Source organism: Alligator sinensis, unplaced genomic scaffold (genome assembly GCF_000455745.1).
Source record: "Alligator sinensis unplaced genomic scaffold, ASM45574v1 scaffold84_2, whole genome shotgun sequence".
NCBI classification, from domain to species: domain Eukaryota; kingdom Metazoa; phylum Chordata; order Crocodylia; family Alligatoridae; genus Alligator; species Alligator sinensis.
This window is the reverse complement of record NW_005842247.1, coordinates 187785-207568: the sequence shown is the minus strand read 5'-3', so window position 1 is coordinate 207568 and position 19784 is coordinate 187785. Positions and strand designations below refer to the sequence as shown.

At 41.9% G+C, this 19784-nt stretch overlaps 1 protein-coding gene across 1 annotated transcript in view; it reads left to right on the top strand.

Moving 5' to 3' along the window:
- FLT3 (fms related tyrosine kinase 3) overlaps positions 1–19784 on the top strand; it is a 68961-nt gene that overhangs the window by 20128 nt on the left and 29049 nt on the right. The window contains exons 9-11 of the mRNA XM_014521727.2: positions 8430–8598; positions 14652–14758; positions 16743–16854. Coding sequence (XP_014377213.1) covers positions 8430–8598; positions 14652–14758; positions 16743–16854 — 388 coding nt within the window. The remainder of the gene's footprint in view (positions 1–8429; positions 8599–14651; positions 14759–16742; positions 16855–19784) is intronic.

Here is a 19784-nt window from a genome sequence, read left to right as displayed (position 1 = left end):
ACTCTTTCCTGCCTATGAAGGGGGTCGGACTCAATGATCTATTGAGGTCCCTTCCGACCCTAACATCTATGAATCTATGAAAGACAATAGCTCTGGGAAGCCCATTACCACAGCATTCATTCAATGTCTGGCTTACACAGTTCTGCTGTCTTTTCAATATTATTTCTACAAGCAAAGTAATAGGCAACAGCAACCATTTCAGAAATGAGGCAAGATTTTTGTATCCTTTTCCTGTCTGCAAGAATCTACTTACCCAGAATTTCTAGTAATTAAAACTTTTTGGATGTATTTGACTAAATTTTGGAATTAACCTATTGACTGTTTAACAAATATTGGAGATACATTTAAAATTAAAATTCAGGCAAAACATGGAACATTTTTGTGGCTAGTTTGCCATTTTTATTGCATGATAAATTGATTGAATGTGTGGCATATTACAATTTATCATGTGAACCAAACTCCAAGGGAATAATTAAAGAGTGGAAATCTAAATCTGACAGAGGAAATTATTTTTGAAAAGACTAAATCTGGGAAAACCTCCTACACTCCTAGATTAACAAGCACATCACAGTTAAGTAAATATTATATGGAGGCAGGAGTCAAATACACCAGGCAATAACTTAGCTGTACTTCTCAATCTATTTTAAGGTTTCTCTTAGTACCTAAGCATTCTATGAAGAGCTAGCTATTACAGGGAAAACTACAAATTTTATACATATATATATAAAATTTGTAGTAATAATGAAATAAATTACAATAATATTGGTATTTCAGTTTTCCCTATAATGGCTAGCTCTTCACAGAATGCTTAGGTACTAAGGGAAACCTTAAAATAGATTGAGAAGTACAGCTAAGTTATTGAGAAGTACAGCTAAGTTATTGCCCTATTTGACTCCTGCCTCCATGCTAGTGAAAGTTAGCTGCTTCGCACCAGCCTAGAATTTGCTTCAGATTTGGCCAGTTTTGGGGACAGTGATTCGATTCGGTGATTCAAATCATTGTCCTGAATCAATTCAGCCAAATCTGATTTGGACATTCGGCTACTGCCGAATCTCCAAATCGGCCAGACCCGTGCCCTGCCCAGGCCAGCTCCATTTAAGACCCCCCCCCTCCCAGCACTCGCCACTCCTGCCAGCGGGGGGAAATGCCTACTGCCCACCGCTGCCCCACACCACATGGGGGGCTCTGCATGAGCCCCTGAAGCCCCACGGCTGCTGCAGGAGTGGTGAGTCCTAAGGCTTTTCTCCATTTTTTTTTCCTAAAGGGCCAGACCTGGCCCAGGCGGGCCACCCATGGGGGAACTGGGAGAGCAAGGGAGGGAGGGGGCTTGTGCAGAGCCCCCCACACAGTGTGGGGCAATGGGGGGCAGCAGGGTTCACCTCCCACCCAGCAGCACCCAGTGAGTATCAGGGCTTTTTTTTAAAACACCAGGAGCTGGGGTGGGCGAGGCATCCATGGCAGGGCTGGGGGAGTGGGTGGGGGTCAGGTGGGGCTGGGGGAGCAGGCAGGGGATGTGGGCTGGCCGGTGCCCTTCTATGGTCCCCTCCCCGCTTCCTCAGCTCTCCTCTCCCATCCCTAGTGCTTACCAGTTCGGAGAGTCAGCTGCAGCTCTCTGCTGCAGCCACCCGCGACTGCCCCAATCATTAAAGCTCTTCAAATCTTTTCCAGAGAGCTTTGAATCAATTTGGAGCTTTTAATTGGTCCTCTGATTCAATTTAGATACAGAGATTCAGCCACCGAATCAGGCCAAATCTCCTCTGAATCGAATCACCCCCTGAAGCTTCGCACAGCCCTAGTGAAAGTTCCTGTCCTTAACTTCCAGCTTTAATGGCCCGACAGTCAAAAACATCCACAGAAAACCAAAGGCATAACATTCAGCCCGCTTGATCTCCAAATATGCAATCTGGCATAAAACAAAACACATCATAACTTAATAACTAGTCAGTCCCAAAGTTTTAAATTAGTCCAGAGTAAACTTTAGGCTTCTTGGTCCACAAAAAAGATAATACAGCAAACTGAGCCAGCCTATGATCCTGAGACAGGAAATGAAAGAAAAAACACAACGTCACTTTCTGTGGGAGTTCGCAAGGCCTGAAACACCCATAGTTAGCTTCGGTTTATTGTTTAGCAAAAAGGGTTCCTATTTTATAGTACCTAATACCATAATTAGACTGAGTAAAGTAGGGAGAAATGGTGACCAGACTCTAAGGCATGCCTACCCATAGATTCATAGATTCATAGATTGTAGAGTCGGAAGGAACCACAATGGATCATCGTGTCTGACCCCCTGCCTCTGGCAGGAAAGAGGACCGAGGTCAGATGACTCCAGCCAGTTGACTATCTAGCCTCCTCTTGAAGACCTCCAAGCTAGGTGATAGCACCACCTCTCTTGGAAGCCCATTCCAGATCCTGGCCACCCTTACTGTGAAAAATTTCTTCCTAATATCTAACCTAAATCCACTCTCAATTAGTTTACACCCGTTATTCCTAGTCAGTCCCTGGGGCCCCTTAGTAAACAACGCTTCCCCTATTCCCCATTGACCTCCCCTAATAAATTTATAGGCGGCCACAGGATCTCCCCTCAGCTGTCTCTTGTGAAGGCTGAAGAGATTCAGCTCTCTCAACCTTCCCCTGTAGGATCTATCATGGAGGCCACTAATCATGCGAGTTGCCCTCCTCTGGACCCTCTCCAGATTCCCCACGTCCCGCTTGAAGTGCGGTGCCCAAAACTGGACACAGTACTCCAACTGCGGCCTGACCAGTGCCGCACAGAGGGTGAACATCACCTCCTTTGTTCTATTAGTCATGCACCTGCTAATGCACAAGGTGCAATTGGCCTTGTTGATGGCCTCGTTACACTGTCGGCTCATGTTCATCTTGGAGTCAGTTATGACTCCAAGATCCCTCTCTGCCTCTGAGCTGCTGAGAAGGACACTCCCTAACCTATAGGTGTGCTGGGGGTTCCTCCTTCCCAGGTGGAGTACCTTACATTTATCTTTATTAAATTGCATCCTATTTCTCTCTGCCCATTGATCCAACCTGTCCAGGTCAGCCTGAATCTGCTCCCTGCCTTCCAGTGTACTAGCTTTGCCCCATAACTTGGTATCATCAGCGAACTTGGAGAGGGTGCTCTCCATGCCCTCATCCAAATCGCTGATGAAGATATTGAATAATATCGGTCCGAGGACCAAACCCTGCAGGACCCCACTGCCCATCTTCCTCCAGGCCGAGAAGGAACCATCCACCACCACTCTCTGGGTGCGGTCCCTAAGCCACCCACCTGACCGTGTAGGTGTCCACTCCACAGTCTGCTAGCTTCCCAATGAGGATAGGGTGCGAAACTGTGTCGAAGACCTTCCTAAAGTCCAGGAAGATGACATCAGCCTCAGCTCCCGTGTCCAGGCAGTGTGTGACCTGGTCATAGAAGGCTACAAGGTTTGTCAGGCAGGATCTACCTGTGACAAACCTGTGCTGGTTTTCCCTCAGCATCGTTTCTCCTGCTGGGCCTGCACAAATGTTCTCTTTGATTATTTTCTCTAGCATTTTCCCAGGAATAGAGGTAAGACTGACTGACTGGTCTAAAGTTACCCAGCTCATCCCTTCTCCCTTTCTTGAAAATGGGCACCACATTTCAATGGGCATACCCAGTTCAATGCAGTGTTGGTGCAGGCACAGCAGAAGTTAGATGTGGATTTTCTGTCCTGTATGTCAGAGTCTACAAGGTGCACAGATAAACTATGCAGAGATACCCATGCTAAATCTGCATGTGCTAGCCTTGGAACCAGGGCCAGTATACCTACATGGCTATGTTCAAGCTAACAAGATCTGCTTCTCAGCAGAAGTACTTAGTCCATTGCAGTGCAGTGCTAATGCAGCTACACTTGTTTCCTATTCTGCAGGTAGGATGTGAAAGTACCTCTGCACAGAATTGGGACAAGTCTCTCTTCTTCCTCAAGGCTGAGATGTAGCCCCAAATATTGGATCCTTGGACCCTTTATATCTCAAATGTTAATATAGAGCTTGTTTCATCCCTGATCAACAATCTGTAGATGAAGGCAGTGGAAGGATGTCCTTTGTGGTAGTCTCTCCCACAAAGTTTTGCCTACATAGATAGCTATTTTGGGAGAAAGCATGAAAAAATCCACCCAGCTAGCTGATCTAGCTATGCCAGCTAAACCATGCTTTGGTCATCTTAGCTTATGTTAAAGAGGAGGGGAGGCAGTTGTACTGATAGAAACCCTCCTTCATTGTAGCATATGTCTACGCTAGCAGATTGCTAGCTAGGCCTGAATAACTGTAACAGTGCCACTCTTTCTCTCTGTTCTCTGCTTTTCCAAGCTTGCCAGCTAATCTCATCTTTATCATATTAGTTTTATTCAGGTATACTAGAGAGGTTTTGTTTATGAAAAAAGGAGCTGATATCATGCTGGTCATTGTTGCTGTGGAATTCTTCATATCAGTTCTCACATCAATTTCTTGCTGTTGCCTGTCATTAATGCTATCTTTTTATCAAGATTCGATAAATAAATCTAACCAATATCCAATTTGTATTCAAGGATACATAAGCTATTTTACAATAAATGTTTTATGCTGCTGAATATGAGGTTCAAGGGTAAAAATATTAACAGAAACATAAAAAGATTCTATTCAACCTTGGGAATTCCAACCAATTTCCCAATTAACATTCTGACCATTCAAAATGAGTCCAGATCAAAGGCCTTCCCTAATCTTAGAATCCGTTGGACTAATGTAAGTGAGGCAAACCAGATTTTATAGCCAGCAGCAAGCAAGGGCATCATGTGCTAGTATCCCATCCAGCTGTTCTGACTCATGCCCTCCCCTCCCCAGTCAGGATGGCCAGAGACTCATTTACAGCTGGGGACACTCTACCGCCATCATTATATTTATGACTAGGAATCAGGCTTAAAATTCCCAAAAGTAAATAGAAAAAGGGGCAACTGTGAAAATCAAATTACTTCTTTTGTTTTTTCAGCTTTAAGACAGAAAGCAATTTTCTGAGCTCTTTTCATGAGACATTACAGCCCCCTGTTCCAAAGTAACTATAGGCCCCCAGAGTAAGCCGCTAGTTCCAGCTGGTGTTGTTTATGGTATACCTCCAAATGACTCTCTGCTGCAAATAAAGAACAAAGAATACTCCTCTTAGCCCTGGTCCTGCAATCAAGACGGACAAAAAGTGCGAGAACTCACAGCAAAGGAATCATTTCTTTCTTTAAAATAGTGTACCTTGTTGTGCTTTATGTTAGAGATTCCTACCTTACTATGTGCTAAACTAGGACTTCAATGGAGAAAAGTTGTGTATAGCAGAACATGTGGATAGGACTAAAAGAAACCTCCTTACAGGACCTTCACCTATCGCAGGAGGTACGCATTCCCACTAGGGGAAATGCCTTACTAGACTTGGTACTGGCCACAGGGGACGACGTGGTGTGGGATCTGCAGGTGCAAGGTAACCTAGGGGATAGTGACCACCCATTGATAGGATTCACTATCTGGAGAAAGGTGGGGAAGATAACTAGTAGGGCGGAAGTGCTAGACTTCAGGAAGGCGAACTTCAGCAAGCTCAGGAGATTAGTTAGGGAGAGACCGACTGGTAAAAGCCTTGGAGAGATAGGAGTCCAGAAAGGGTGGGCATTTCTCAAGGGACTAATCCTGCAGGCACCGAAAAGGACCATCCCAGTACACATAAAAGGGGGCAAAAAAGCAAAGAAACCCTCTTGGTTAAGCAGGGAAATCCAGGAGAGCCTGGAGGGGAAAAAAAGAGGCCTATGGGCTGTGGAAGTAGGGGGCTGCCACCAAGGAGTATACCTGCTTGCCTCAAACTTGCAGGGAAACAGTAGAAATGGAGCCAAAGTGGAAATGGAGGTTAGGCAGGAAGCAAAAGTTAAGGATAACAAAAAGTCACTCTTTAAGTACATAGGAAGCAAAAAGATGGTGCAGGGTAACTTGGGGTCCCTTCAGGATGAACTAGGGCAACTGGTAACAGATAGGATGGCCAAAGCGTAGCTTCTAAATGATTTCTTTGCATCCGTGTTCCTGGACACAAATACAAATACACATCCCATTGGGACCTTAGGTAAGCCCGGTATCGATACCAACCCACCAAATGTTCATGCTGCTCTAGTAAAGGGGCACCTGGAGGGGTTGAATGTATTTAAGTCAACAGGTCCTGATGATCTTCATCCTAGTGTACTTAAGGAATTAGCTGGAGTCATAGAGGAGCCACTGGCACAACTGTTTCAGCACTTGTGGTGCTCAGGACAGGTCCCAGGGGATTGGAAAAGGGCCAACGTGGTCCCTAGTTTCAAGAAGGGGAGGAATGAGGAACCAGGTAACTATAGGCCGGTTAGTCTCACCTCTATCCTTGGCAAGACCTTTGAGAAAATTGTTAAGGATCACATTTGTGGGGGACCAGCGGGTAAAATGATGCTAAGGGGCAATCAGCATGGGTTCATAGCAGGCAGATCCTGCCTGACTAACCTGGTTTCATTTTACGACCGGGTCATAAAATGCTTGGATGAAGGAAGGTAGATGTTACTTACTTAGGCCTTTGACACAGTGTCACACCCAATTCTTATAAATAAATGAAACAGTTGCCATGGAGATTATTACAGTCTGGTGGGTAGAAAATTGGCTTATGGGATGCACCCAGAGAGTGGTGGTGGACGGGTTGGTTTCTACCTGGAGAAATGTAGGCAGCGGAGTCCCCCAAGGCTCTGTCCTGGGACCGGTACTATACAATATCTTCATTAGTGACTTGGACGAGGGAGTAGAAAGCACCCTGTCCAAGTTTGCTGATGACACCAAACTATGAGGTACACAAGCTAGACAGCAGGAAGCGAATCCAGGCTGATTTGGACAGGCTGGGCAAATGGGCCGAACAGAATAGGATGCAGTTTAACAAGGATAAGTGTCATGTGTTGCACCTGGGGAGGAAGAATCATCAACACTCCTATAGCCTGGAAGGTACCACTCTAAGTAGCACAAGTGCGGAAAGGGATCTCGGAGTCATAGTCGACTCCAACATGAACATGAGTCACCAGTGTGATGAGGTAATAAGTAAAGCTCACCGCACCCTTTCTTGCATAAATAGGTGCATCACAAACAGGTCTAGGGAGGTAATGGTTCCCCTCTATGCGGCATTGGTCAGGCCGCAGCTGGAGTACTGTGTAATTTTGGGCACCGCACTTCAGGAGGGATGTGGATGGCCTGGAGAGGGTTCAGAGGAGGGCCCCATCTGGTTAAAGGCCTACAGAAAAACTGCTATGTGGATCGACCGGGAGACCTGAAGCTCTTCAGCCTCTGCAAGAGGAGGCTGAGAGGTGATCTCATGGCTGCCTACAAATTCATCGGAGGGGCCAGCAAGAAATAGGGGATACAATATTTACCAGGGTGCCTATCAGGGTAACTAGAAATAATGGCCACAAACTGGAAGAGAGCAAATTCAGATTGGACATCAGGAAAAAATTCTTTACAGTGAGGGTTGCCAAAATATGGAATAAGCTTCCAAGGGAGGTGGTGCTGTCCCCTGCCTTGGAGGTATTTAAAGGAGATTGGACAGACACCTGGCTAAGGTCATCTGACCCCTGCACTCATTCCTGCCCGGGGCAGGGGATTGGACTCGATGATCTAATAGGTCCCTTCTGACCCTAACATCTATGAAAAACAGAAAAACTCAAATCAGCAACATTTACCACAATTCCTTTTTTTATTACCTTTATGGGACCTAATCTGAAACTCACTGATATCTGTGGAAAGGCTGCCATTGACTTCTGTGGACTTATAATCAGGTACTAGGCATAAAAAGTTTCCATACTTGATCAATCATAATAAATTCTGAGGTCATTTTTAATTGGTTTATTAAAATATTGTGCATTTTAAATAAACAAATGTGATTTGTTTTCCTTTATAAAACCCAGCCCTCTTCAGATAAGGCATGACAACAGCCAATAACAGCTCCTGACTTCTAAAATGCTGTAAAATGTGTCAAAGGAAGTCTGAAATTACTAATAATTGGAAGAAATGCTTACTTTGAGTAAAAGAAACTTACAGGAGATGATCGTTATGTAGACTGAAATATGACTTGCACAGCAGAAAAATAGAAGAGTTCTTGTATTTTCAAAGGTCTTTGCATCTTCGATTAGCCAGATCAACCAGATTGTTTCATTCAAAGACAGAGATTATACATGTGGGCTAGGATCATCAGTCTGAAGCTAAACATAGAGATAAAGCTACATGTTATCTTCCAATATCATACTTGATTTGCTTGTTATAGACGGTGTCTGTTAGTGATTTCACACCTTGTGCATTTATCAACTGGGATTAGAAATGAGAATTAAAATGCATATTTTTAAAATTCCTTAATTGGACAGCATGCCTTTTATTACAAAATTTCATTTTTTTTCTTTCAGAAGAGGGATTTATAAATGTAACTGACTCCAGAGAAGATTTTGAGATTGATCTACAGGAGAAGTTTTGTTTTGAAGTTAAACTTAAAGCTTATCCACCAATTACGTGTGTGTGGATATTTTCACAAAAATCATTTCCTTGTGGGCAAATTTACAGCATGGATGACTACAGGTACTTAATGTATTCTCAATATTTCCATTGACATTTGTACAAAGTCTCCTTGTGTTTTTTTTGTCTTAAATGAAAAAATAGACAAGTACTCAATCATTTTTTAACAAGTAGCACATGAGCATTGTTTTGATTTAATTATTTTTAATGTATTTAGTTTAGTTGTAAAGCAGTGTTGTGGAAATAGTCCATAACGTTGCCTTTGTTTTCAAATGGCAACTTAGGTCAATAGCATATTCTATCATATTTGCTTAATCCATGTATTATAACGAATCTTTTTTAAAGTAATGAATACAACATCCCTTTTCACATATTTATATTATACTTCCAAAAAATTCCATTACTCTATCACAGACATATTTTCCATAATTGATCATAATGATCAATGTTCCCAATATCGTTCAGGGTGCTAAAGTCAAGCCTATAGTTTCCTACACCTTTGGTGATCTCTTCAGGTTTTCTTCACTACAGAAATGTCCCGTTCTAATTCCTGTTCAGTTCATGTATGCTTCCTGTGTTACAAAATATGTTTTGGAAAAAGCTGCTGGTTAATTCCCTTTTCTGTTACTTCCTACAATAAAGTTCTGGTACAAATATTTTCTAGACCTAATGTTTCATCCATTTCCCAGGTTTTTTAATTTCTTGATAACATAGTCTAATTTCCTTCAGTGTTTCTTCATTGTTATAAAATATAATCATAAGGCATTTTAATTGGTAATCTTTATCTGCAAGGTAATTTCCAACTTCTTTCTAAATATGACCTGTGCAAAATCATAGCTGATTTAATAGTCCTATGCTGATTTGATTTTTTTGTTTTGTTTTTGTTCCTCATATTTTTAAAATCTCTTGTTACTTGCTTAAAACTGCTGCAATCTTGCTTTCACTTTTTATACCTGCTTTTCTTATGATTTTGATAAACTCCCCTTTAGCCGTTATCCTTTCCAGTCCTCTTTTGTAGCTATTGTGGCCATCCACTTGGGTCAGATGGAATAGATGGATATGCACTTCAGTATGGTTCAGGATCCATATCAACCTGGTAAATCATCCTCTCCTGGCAATGGATGCAGGAAGTCTGTCCCTGCTGATAACATTAGAACTGTGAGCAGACTGTGGTAGCATTGATAGATGGATGCTGGTTGACTCGTCCATAATGCCTGAAGTGGGTAGGCAGATCTGTTCTTCAGTGGTTACAATCATTCCTGGAGATGGGACTTCAAAAAGCAGTCATGAGAATTTGCTCATTCCTGTCCAAGAGGTACCACCCACATGCTGAAAATACTCTATTTATTTACCTTCTTGCTGTCATAGACTGGCTACACACTGCCTGAACATTTAGCAGATGGCTTTGTTGGATGACTGACAACTGATTTTAATTAAATCTAAATAAGACTAACGGGTCAACAATGGCATCTTTTGGAAGGCTGAGATGGTTTTAGCAACTACCACTACTAATCAGGACAGTGAGAAGATCACTAAGGATGGAATTTAGTAGTCACTCTAGCCTGATTTTTCTTCAGACGACAAATTCATGATGCCTTCTTATTTCAGTATGGTGATTACCATGTCCAGACCTGTGATAAATCTGAGCTTTTATCTGTTGTTCTGGTATCACTGTGCTTGTTCACACCCCAGTCATTGCTAGTCTCTTGTCATTTAATCGTCTTTGAATATCCCTTGAAATAGATCTGGGAGATGCTTGTTACAGGATGCAGCTGCCCATCTGAGATAGAATCATAGAAAATTAGGGTTGGAAAGGACCTCAGGAGGCCATCTAATCCAACCCCCTACTCAAAGCAGGACCATCCCCAACTATATAATCCCAACCAAGACTTTGTCTAGTCGGGTCTTAAAAGTCTCCAAAGATGAAGAGTCTACAACCTCTCTGGATAACCTATTCCAGTGTTTTACTACCCACCTAGTGAGATTTTTTTCCCCTCATATCTAACTTAAACTTCCCTTGATACTTGTTCTGTTGTCTGTCACCACTGAGAACAGTCTAGCTCCATCCTCTTTGGAAACACCCTTTAGGTAGTTGAAGGCTGCTGTTAAATCCCCTCTCAGTCTTCTCTTCTCTAGACTTAATCATTTTTGTTGCCCTCCTCTAGACTCTCTCCAATTTGTCCACATCATTTCTGTACTGGGAGGGCCCAAACTGGACACAGTACTCCAGATGTGGCCTCACCAGCCAGTTCCAAATAGAAGGGAATAATCACTTCCCTTGATCTTCTGGCAACACTCCTACCAATATAAACCAGTATGGCATTAGCCTTCTTGGCAACAAGGGAACACTGTTGGCTCATATTCAGCTTATTGTCCACTGTAACCCCCAGGTTCTTTTCTGCTGAGTTGCTGCTTAGCCACTTGGTCCCTAGCCTGTAAGGGTTCCAAGGGTACTCATTTTTACTGAACATTAGTTTTTAAAAGTGTTTTTTTTATAATTTCCCAGATAATTATGCTCAATGCTTAGTGACATTTACAAAATATCACATAGGCTTTATTTTCCCATGAGAATAAATCCACTTTACAGATGAGTGCAAAGGATGGAGAAGGCATTACTGATTATTCAATAATCAGGTAAAGTATGTCATTCTGCAAAAACAAACCAACCAACCACAACATACTCAGCATATCTATTCAGTTTTGATAGACACTAGGGATGTGTGAAGTGGGACCTATTCAATTCGGATTTGGATTCAGCCTGAATCAGGGACAGTAATTTGATTCGTTGATTCAGATCACTGTCCCTGATTCGATTCGGCCGAATCTGAATCCGAATCTGAAGGTTCGATGCTGATTCAAAGAATCAGCAATTCGGACATAGGTACAGCTTTAAATGTTTTTTCTACATACCTCAAGGTACCAGGCGGCTCGTGAACACTGCAATGCTGAGGCGCATGGAGTGTCCCACAAAAGCACTGGGGGCTCTCCAATACACTCAGCAGCAGACCTGGAAGTGGACCAGAAGCAGTTCTGGTCCACTTCCAGGTCTGCCAGGGAGCACGCTGGGGGGCCCTCCTATGTCCCCCTGGCTCAGCGACTGGTGCCTCCTGGGTCTGGGAGGGACACCCAGGGTCTCCCTGCAGCCAACTGCTGAGCCATGGGGGTGCCGGAGGGCCCCAGCACACTCCCCAGCAGACCCATAAGTGGACCAGAAGTACTTCCAGTCCACTTCTAGGTTCACCGCTAAGGAAATGGGGGGGAGGGGAGGGGGCCCATGCTCCTGTAGGACACTCCATGCACCCCAGCATCACAGCGATCATGAGCTGTGCTGGTACCTCAAGGTATATAGAAAGTTGTGTCTATGTCTGAATCTCCAAATCTTTGCAAATCAATTCAGAGGGTTCCGATTCAATTCAGAGAGATTAAAAGGGCCTCTGATTCAATTCAGATTCGGAGATTCAGCCACCGAATCAGGCCAAATCTCCACCGAATCAAATCAGGGACCGAAGCTTTGCACTGCCCTAATAGACACATCCAGCTTGATCAATGCATGTGGTACTGCAAATTTCATGCCATGTAGTAAAATCACCAGAAGATGAAAGACTCAAATAATACTAAAAGAACAGAGAAAATATTACTTGTTATACTACTGCAGTGGTTCTCAGTCTTTTTAGAGTCAAAGCATGCCTCACGAGACTCAAAGCATAGCTCAGAAAATGCAAGCTCTTAGCTTTCACTCTTTTTTAACTATAGAAAAATAATAGAGAAATTCTTCTGTTGCAAAAAACTCAGAAAGACCACAACAGGTCAGAATGTTTTTGACACTATGGATTCCTGTTTGAAACCTATTGTGAATCACGTGTAGGTGTTAGCTCACCTAACAGCACTAATACTGTACAGCACCTTTAAAAGGATCTCACATCACCCCAGTGGCACCTGAGTAAGAACCACTGTACTACTACATAATGTTTCTCTAAACCAAAAATATCATTCCTTTGATTACTCTTTGGTTATGATTAGGAAACTTGTTAAAACGTTCTAAATATAGGACATAGATAAACTATAGGTCTCCACATACTGTAACACATTTTTTCCAGCTTGTGTTTTTCAGTTTATGTCTGAGTAATCATCTATCCCAACACTTCTACTTTCTTCTATTCATATCCCTTTTTGATTCCTGTTGTTTCCTTTTTTTATTTCAGTTATTTCCTTCTCAGGCTGTTCCTCCTTATTGCAGCTTTTGGAGGTTTCTGCTATGTACTCAGCTACTTTTTTAGCTTTTAATTTCAAGCTATAATGATCAGGCCCCACCTGTGGTTCCCCAACGGATAAGAGTCACCACAGGTTCTTTTAGACTTTCCATTTTCTGTTCTCTCTTTATAAAGGAGAGTCTGTGTTGACCATGCTGCGGATTTTCACTTCCTTACTGTGTGGCACTTGATTCATAAAGGCAAAATGTCTCTGTTTGCCTTTATACCCCTATTAACTTGCTTTTTCTGTTATTTTTATTCCAATACCCAATCAACTTCTCTCAAACAACCCCATCAATACTTTCCTGGCACTTAAACCCTCAGATGTAGATTTTTCAAAAGCAATGAAAGATTTTGGGTATCTCCTTTTCTGGATGCCCATCTTGAGACTGCAAATGGGGGATCTGCTTTTGCAGAAACTGATGAGTCCCAGGGTCTTTAAAGGTGTTCCAAGTTGACCACTTTAAAATGAGACATTCAGATCAATAATCATGTATGAAAACTTTGAACTCTGTCAGCGAGTTAAACTAGCAGTTCCTTCAATGGGAATTTTCTTGCTTTAGAGTTCCATGCAGATAGACTGTGCTTTGTCTCACTCTATTTACTCTGGTTCATCTTGCTTTTTATTGAAACCCTCCCTTCCCCTGTTTTGCCTTTAAGAAGTACTATTACTTTTTCTGTACTTCTGCCTATTGATTCAGGCTGTCATTTTTGATCTGTTTCAGATTTCTCCCCTATACCTACATTCTTTAGCCCTACTTACTGAGTGAAACTACCTATTCAACTCCCCTCTCCTCATTCTTTCAGTTAGGACATCTGTGCTCAAGAGCTTTACTATCACAATACAACAAACATCTCCATTTAGTGTTCTGCTAATGATGAGGAACCACCAAACTACCCTTTCAAACTGCCCAAAAGGCAGATAAAAATAAACTAATCATAGTATCATAGTCCTTAGGGTCAGAAGGGACCTAAACAGATTATCAGGTCTGACCCCCTGCCCCGGGCAGGAACGAGTGCCGGGGTCATATCACCCCAGCCAAATATCTCTCCAGCCTGCTCTTGAAGACCCCCAAGGTAGGAGAGAGCACCAGCTCACTTGGGAGTCCATTCCAGAGCCTGGCAGCCCTAACTGCAAAGTAATGTCTCCTGATGTCCAGCCCTGAACGTTTTCTCTAAAAGTAATCCAATACTTCTCTCTAAGTAATCCAATTACTAGATTTACAATGCACTCTCCACAAGATGAATATTTAAATATACTTTCCTTTAAGACTTTCCTTAATCAAAAGTTTTCTCTAAGAAGCCTGTCTTCCCCATATTTTTTCATTCTGGATGTATGATTAGCATTTTAATCTTACCCAAAGGCCTACATTAGTTGGGTGCCTGCCTAGGTTCAAGCAGCACCACCTTAGTTGTCTGTGATAAAGGCTCAGCACCCATTCAGGGATGCATTCTCTCTCTCTCATCTAACACATAGGTTTGTAAAAAAGCTACTGACAGCTAGCATGCACCCAAAGAAAGTTTCAGAAAGTGTTTTGCATTGTATTGGCAAATACAGTATTGATGTGATGTTGCAGTGATGGCCCAAGAGATATGCAAAAAGCAAGACTTCTTGCCAGTGACATCTTTTATTGTATCAACTGTATGGTTGGTACAGACATGGCAAATATAAGGAATTTAAATATTTCTGGAGTGTGTTCTTATTTATGTTTAATCAGAAAAATATACTGGATTCTTAACTGCTCAGTGTGTGTATATACACACACATGCATACATGCACACATAGTTGAATCCTAAATACATCTAATAATGCACCTAATCTATAAATATGCTTAAATAATACTTTTTTATCACTTTTCTCTACAGCATTTCTTCCAGGTTCTGTGATCATCAATATCAGTCAGGGAAATATATATTCTATGCTGAAAATGATGATACACATGTAGAGAAAACATTAACATTGTGTGTGAGAAGTAAGTAAAAACAATGCGCATTTGGTAAAATCATGGACGAGAAATCGTGACCTCTTTGGAGTCAGTCAGGGGGAATATTAGCATTGACTTCAATGGGGCCAGGATTTAATCTTATAGGTATTTTCCCCCTCTCTTTTTTCATCCTTTAAATATATGTACTGATGTATTATATCATACATTCCCTTTTTGAATCTGGAATTTGCAGAATATTCAAGAATGCTCTATAACTAGATGGAAAATAGATTGTATAAGACAGTAAAGCAAACCTACCTTAAAAAGAAAAAAGAGATGGGATATTTGGAAATTTAAAATTTAGCCAAGACTATTTAGTAATGACCTCAGTTGGCAGGGGAGGATGGGTAGGGGGCCAGGACAACCCAATATGGCTTCCCAACCCACATTCACTACCTCCCTTAGAAAAAACCAAGGTTTTTTCTTTATTTTTAAATTCCTTCCCATCGCTACCCACTCCTACTTCCCTGTCTCACTCCTAGGGGAGTTTCCCCCATCCTTTAATGTCATTTCCAAACTTGTAACTCCCTCTCTCCTGCCGGGCAGCTGTGGCTATCCCATCCTACCCACTTCCTATTAAGCATTCTCTATATCCAGCTCACTTGTAATCTCAATTTGCTTTGTACTGCTCTTCTACAGATTTTAATAGAGGTTCCCTTGATTTAGAACAGGGTAAGTTTGAAGAGAATCAGGCTTCCAACCTTTATGGAAGCCAAATGGAAAACACCTAAAATCTCCCAGTTATATTATCTGAACAGGAAATCATCCTTTAACAAATAATTCCTTCCCTTAACATGTCACAAGCACAGAAGTAAAAAATGGAGACATGAATCATATACCCAGAAAATAAAAATTTCTTAGGAAAACCACAAAGGATTTCAAAGGCTATGTCCTAACTGATATACAAATACATTACTTCAAAGAAGCAAAATAAAGCAGGACTTTGAATAAACCAAAAACTTGATATTTGGAAGGAGTTATATGATTACATTTAACTCATTTGGTGTAATTTACAATAATCTGCTTGTAGTTTCTGTACTTGATGCTGTTACTGAGTTAATGAAATCATGCCTAAATCCTTGAACATTAAGTATGTTTCAGTGTTGCATTTCCATGAATCTGTATTCACACACACACCTTCTGATATATTTTTTTATTGAACACTAGCCAATTGCCCATCAAAAATGATGGGGGTGGGGGAGGGGCTGGGATGGAGTGCTGCCACCTAATGCCCTATTCTGTTGCTGTTCTGCCTCCTGCAGGGAGCGGGGTCGGGGCGCTGAGGCCAGCGCTACTGGCCTTGGCTCGCACACCCCCTGTCTGGTCCTCGGCGCAGCTTGCAGGGAGCGGGGTGGGCTGGCCTTAACTTCCACCGCTTGGTCCTCCGCACAGCTTTGGAATCATGGTGGCACTCCCCCACACTTGGAGCACTCTGATTAGCTGTTTCCGTCAGCCAATCGGAGCGCAAATAAAGCATTATGGACAGACAGAGACAGACAGACAGACAGACTTAAGCTTTTATAATATTAGAAGGCTCAGGAATCAGGCCTGTGCTACATGTTAGTGCTGTCTTGTAACCACTTAATAACCTACAATAAAATGGTCTTTAATGGGAGTTTTTGAGAGTGGGGCAGTCACAATTTGGGGGTTTTTTTGAGTCACAAGTTCAAATTCTGCCTCTGCTACTGATTAACTATGAGATATTGGTTCAGTTACATGCCTTGATTTTTCTCTGGTAAAGTAGAAGTAATAGTACTAGTAATAGTAATAATAACAACAACAATATGTAATAACTACAATATGAAATGTACTTCACAGATACGTTTGAAAATTAATTGCAAAAGCCTTTGGAATTGGAGCACCTTATAAATGCATGAGCAGCTTTTGGTCCTTTTTGATATGGCTATCCCTCTACCATAACTGAATTATTGACTAAAGTATTGTTGAAAACCTGATTACATATTTGTTGCAGGGGAGCCTGAGATAATGATATATTCAACATCCAGAGATATTTCTTGCACCTCTGATAGTTACCCTGCATCATCTTGGACCTGGAGAAACTGCCTGGAGCCTGATCCTTCTAAGTAAATAGTAACATTTTTCTCTCCTGTTGATAGCAGTGAACTTTTCTATGACACTTCTTTAGCTAAAATAAAGACTAGCCAGTGATTAGAAAACTGCAAAATGCACTCTTAGGTACTTGTAAAATAATAAATGGGAGCCCATCATAGAGATTAATCAATCTACTGAAGTCAATGAGAGATTTTTATTGATTTTGATGGGAAAACATCAGATCCACAATAATGTGTATATGAAGCTCTGTACAAATAAACACAGGTGGGTTTATATTAGTAGTTAGAGATGTATTTAAATGCACACAAACTAAATATTATTTCATGTATAAATTCTTCTTGGTCCATCAATTTGTCAGGACATACCTGAAAGTGCTAAGAGTTTCTTTGAAAAGCCTAATAGTTTCAGTACTTTGAAGTACATTAAGGATCTGATCTAGTGCCCAATAAAGTCAGTCATAGCCTTCAGTTACTTAACTAGGCAGTGAATTAAGCCCTAAATCTCCAAGAGAACAGGTGAATCTTGAAATGTGTAGTAATTACATTGCACTGAGATTATGAATGTACAATCTCATAATCCTACATGCATCATAACCTGTCAAATATAGTCATGACATTTTATGGCTAAGACTAAGTGTGTTAAAAAAGTTTTTAAAGTATTTGGACAATTTTCCTAACCTTGTGTTTTCAAAGCTATATCCCACTCTTCCAAAATAACTCTATTTGTACAAAAATTAGAAAGGAAAGACATCATATAACTGGTGTATTTAAAACATTCAATGTAGTTTTCAATAAGTAAAATGCTGTAATTGTGGAACCCAATGTCATGGAAACATTTTTTTCTTGAATTAAGGGACTTGTATGTAAATCTGGGTGATTTTTTTTGGCAATCAGCAAATTCATTAAACATGCCATCTTTTGTCATCCCAAAGGTATTCATGTATTTGGATCCAGTTTTCATTCCAAAATAGTTTGGAATGAAAAACATTTTCAGGGTTAGATTCATAAAACTGCCAAAGAAGAGGAGCTTCACCTTTTACTCAGCTGCTCACCAGTCACTTAGGATATAGGAGGATATTGAATTATGTTCAATTACATAAACTGCCTAAGGGGATTTGAACTGGCATCTTCCACCTCCTAGGCAAAAACACTTATCATATAACTATAGGGTATTTGGGAAGTTGGTGGAAGCATGCTTTCCCTTTCTCTTGTTGTCATGGTTGCATTTTTGTAAATATTCAGTAGAGAAGGATCTAAAACCCAGGTCTACCACCTGCCAGGAGAGAGTGTTTTACTCATTAGAGGGCGCCATTCTTACATTTGTGCTTAGTTTCTCAGTGAGCACTTCTACACGAGACGCTGACTGTTCAGTAGCCAAAAAACACTGAGCAGTAGTGTGTCACAGCATGGACAATGCTAATACGCTACTGTACAGTATTATTAGGTTACTGCGCTGTAGTGTCACCTAAAAGATGCTCGCCGGTGCTGCTGTGCAGTAATTCCAGTTAGTGTGCATTTATTTAGTACTTGCGGTGTTATTTTCAAAAGACCAAGGAGTTGATAAAGCTTGTTTATTTAGACAGCCTTCTTAGCCTACTGATCTGCTCTTCTCTCCTGCAATCCCCAGACCAATGTAACAACATATAGATAACATTCTTAAAGGTATCCACATAGTTGCTAATACAAGTACTAAATAAATGCACAGTAACAGCTGTGCAGCAGTGTCTTGTGTAGACACACACCGTAACAATTTAAATAATCTATACAAAGTAGAATAGCTCTGGTGGGAGAAACTGTAGGACTACCTTGTAACCTGAGGGTTAGGGCACTCACACCTGGGTTCCAGTCCCTGGTTCAGTGAATAATTAAATATTTATACATGGTGAAACAGTGTCAGTAGGAAACAGTGAGAAGATCCCAACTTAGAATTTCAGAGAACATGGTGGTTAGTGCACTTTCCCATAGCTTGGGTGAATACTCTTATGACTGAGATATTAAGTAAAACAAAGACTCCTCCTTCTGCCCCTGAGGTTTTGTGAGTCTCTCCTTTTCCTTCACTCTTTCTGTGAATGTCAGACATGAAAGCTTCTGTTTCTGATCAAGTTAAATGTTTTGTGTCGAGTTATATGAGTTCTTTATTTGACTGATAAAAAGCAAAAACATTTAGACCTGGTTCAGGCTAAACCAAATATAATTTTTATGATCATTCAGTTCAGTAGCTGACCTGAACAATCAGTTATTTGCAGAGGCCTGAACACTTGTCAGTCTGCTCTCTCCTAAAGTACAAAATCCCTTTTTTTGTGCTTAAATATGGTAGTCAAGAGTGAATATTTCCATATACTGGTGTGTATATGTGTAATTAGGCCTGTGTGAAGCAGCTAGTATTCACTTTGGATCTGGATTCGGCCAATTCAGGGGACAGTGATTCAATTCGGTGATTCAGATCACTGTCTTGAATTGATTTGGCCAAATCTGATTTGGAGATTCAGCTGCTGTCATATCAGCTGAATCTCCAAATCACGCAGGCCCTATCCGCCCGCTCTCCCAGCCCTGCCCGGCCCAGCTCCCGGCTCTTTGGGAAAAAAAAGCCCCACTTACCAGCTGCTGCCAGGTGGAGGGGCAATTCCTGATGCCCCCCCTTCCCCAAGCTGCGAGAGGGGCTCTGGCATGAGCCCCCCATCCCCCACCCACTCTCCTTCCCGGCCCAGCTCCCGGCTCTTTGGGAAAAAAAAGCCCCACTTACCAGCTGCTGCCAGGTGGAGGGGCAATTCCTGATGCCCCCCCTTCCCCAAGCTGCGAGAGGGGCTCTGGCAAGACTGCTGCAGCAACCAGTGAGTCCAGAGGTGGGGGGCGGGGCAGCCATGGAGGGGGCTGGGAGAGTGAGCAGGGGCTGAGGGTGCTCAGGAGGGCTGGGGGAGCAGGCAGGGAATGGGGCTTGGGCG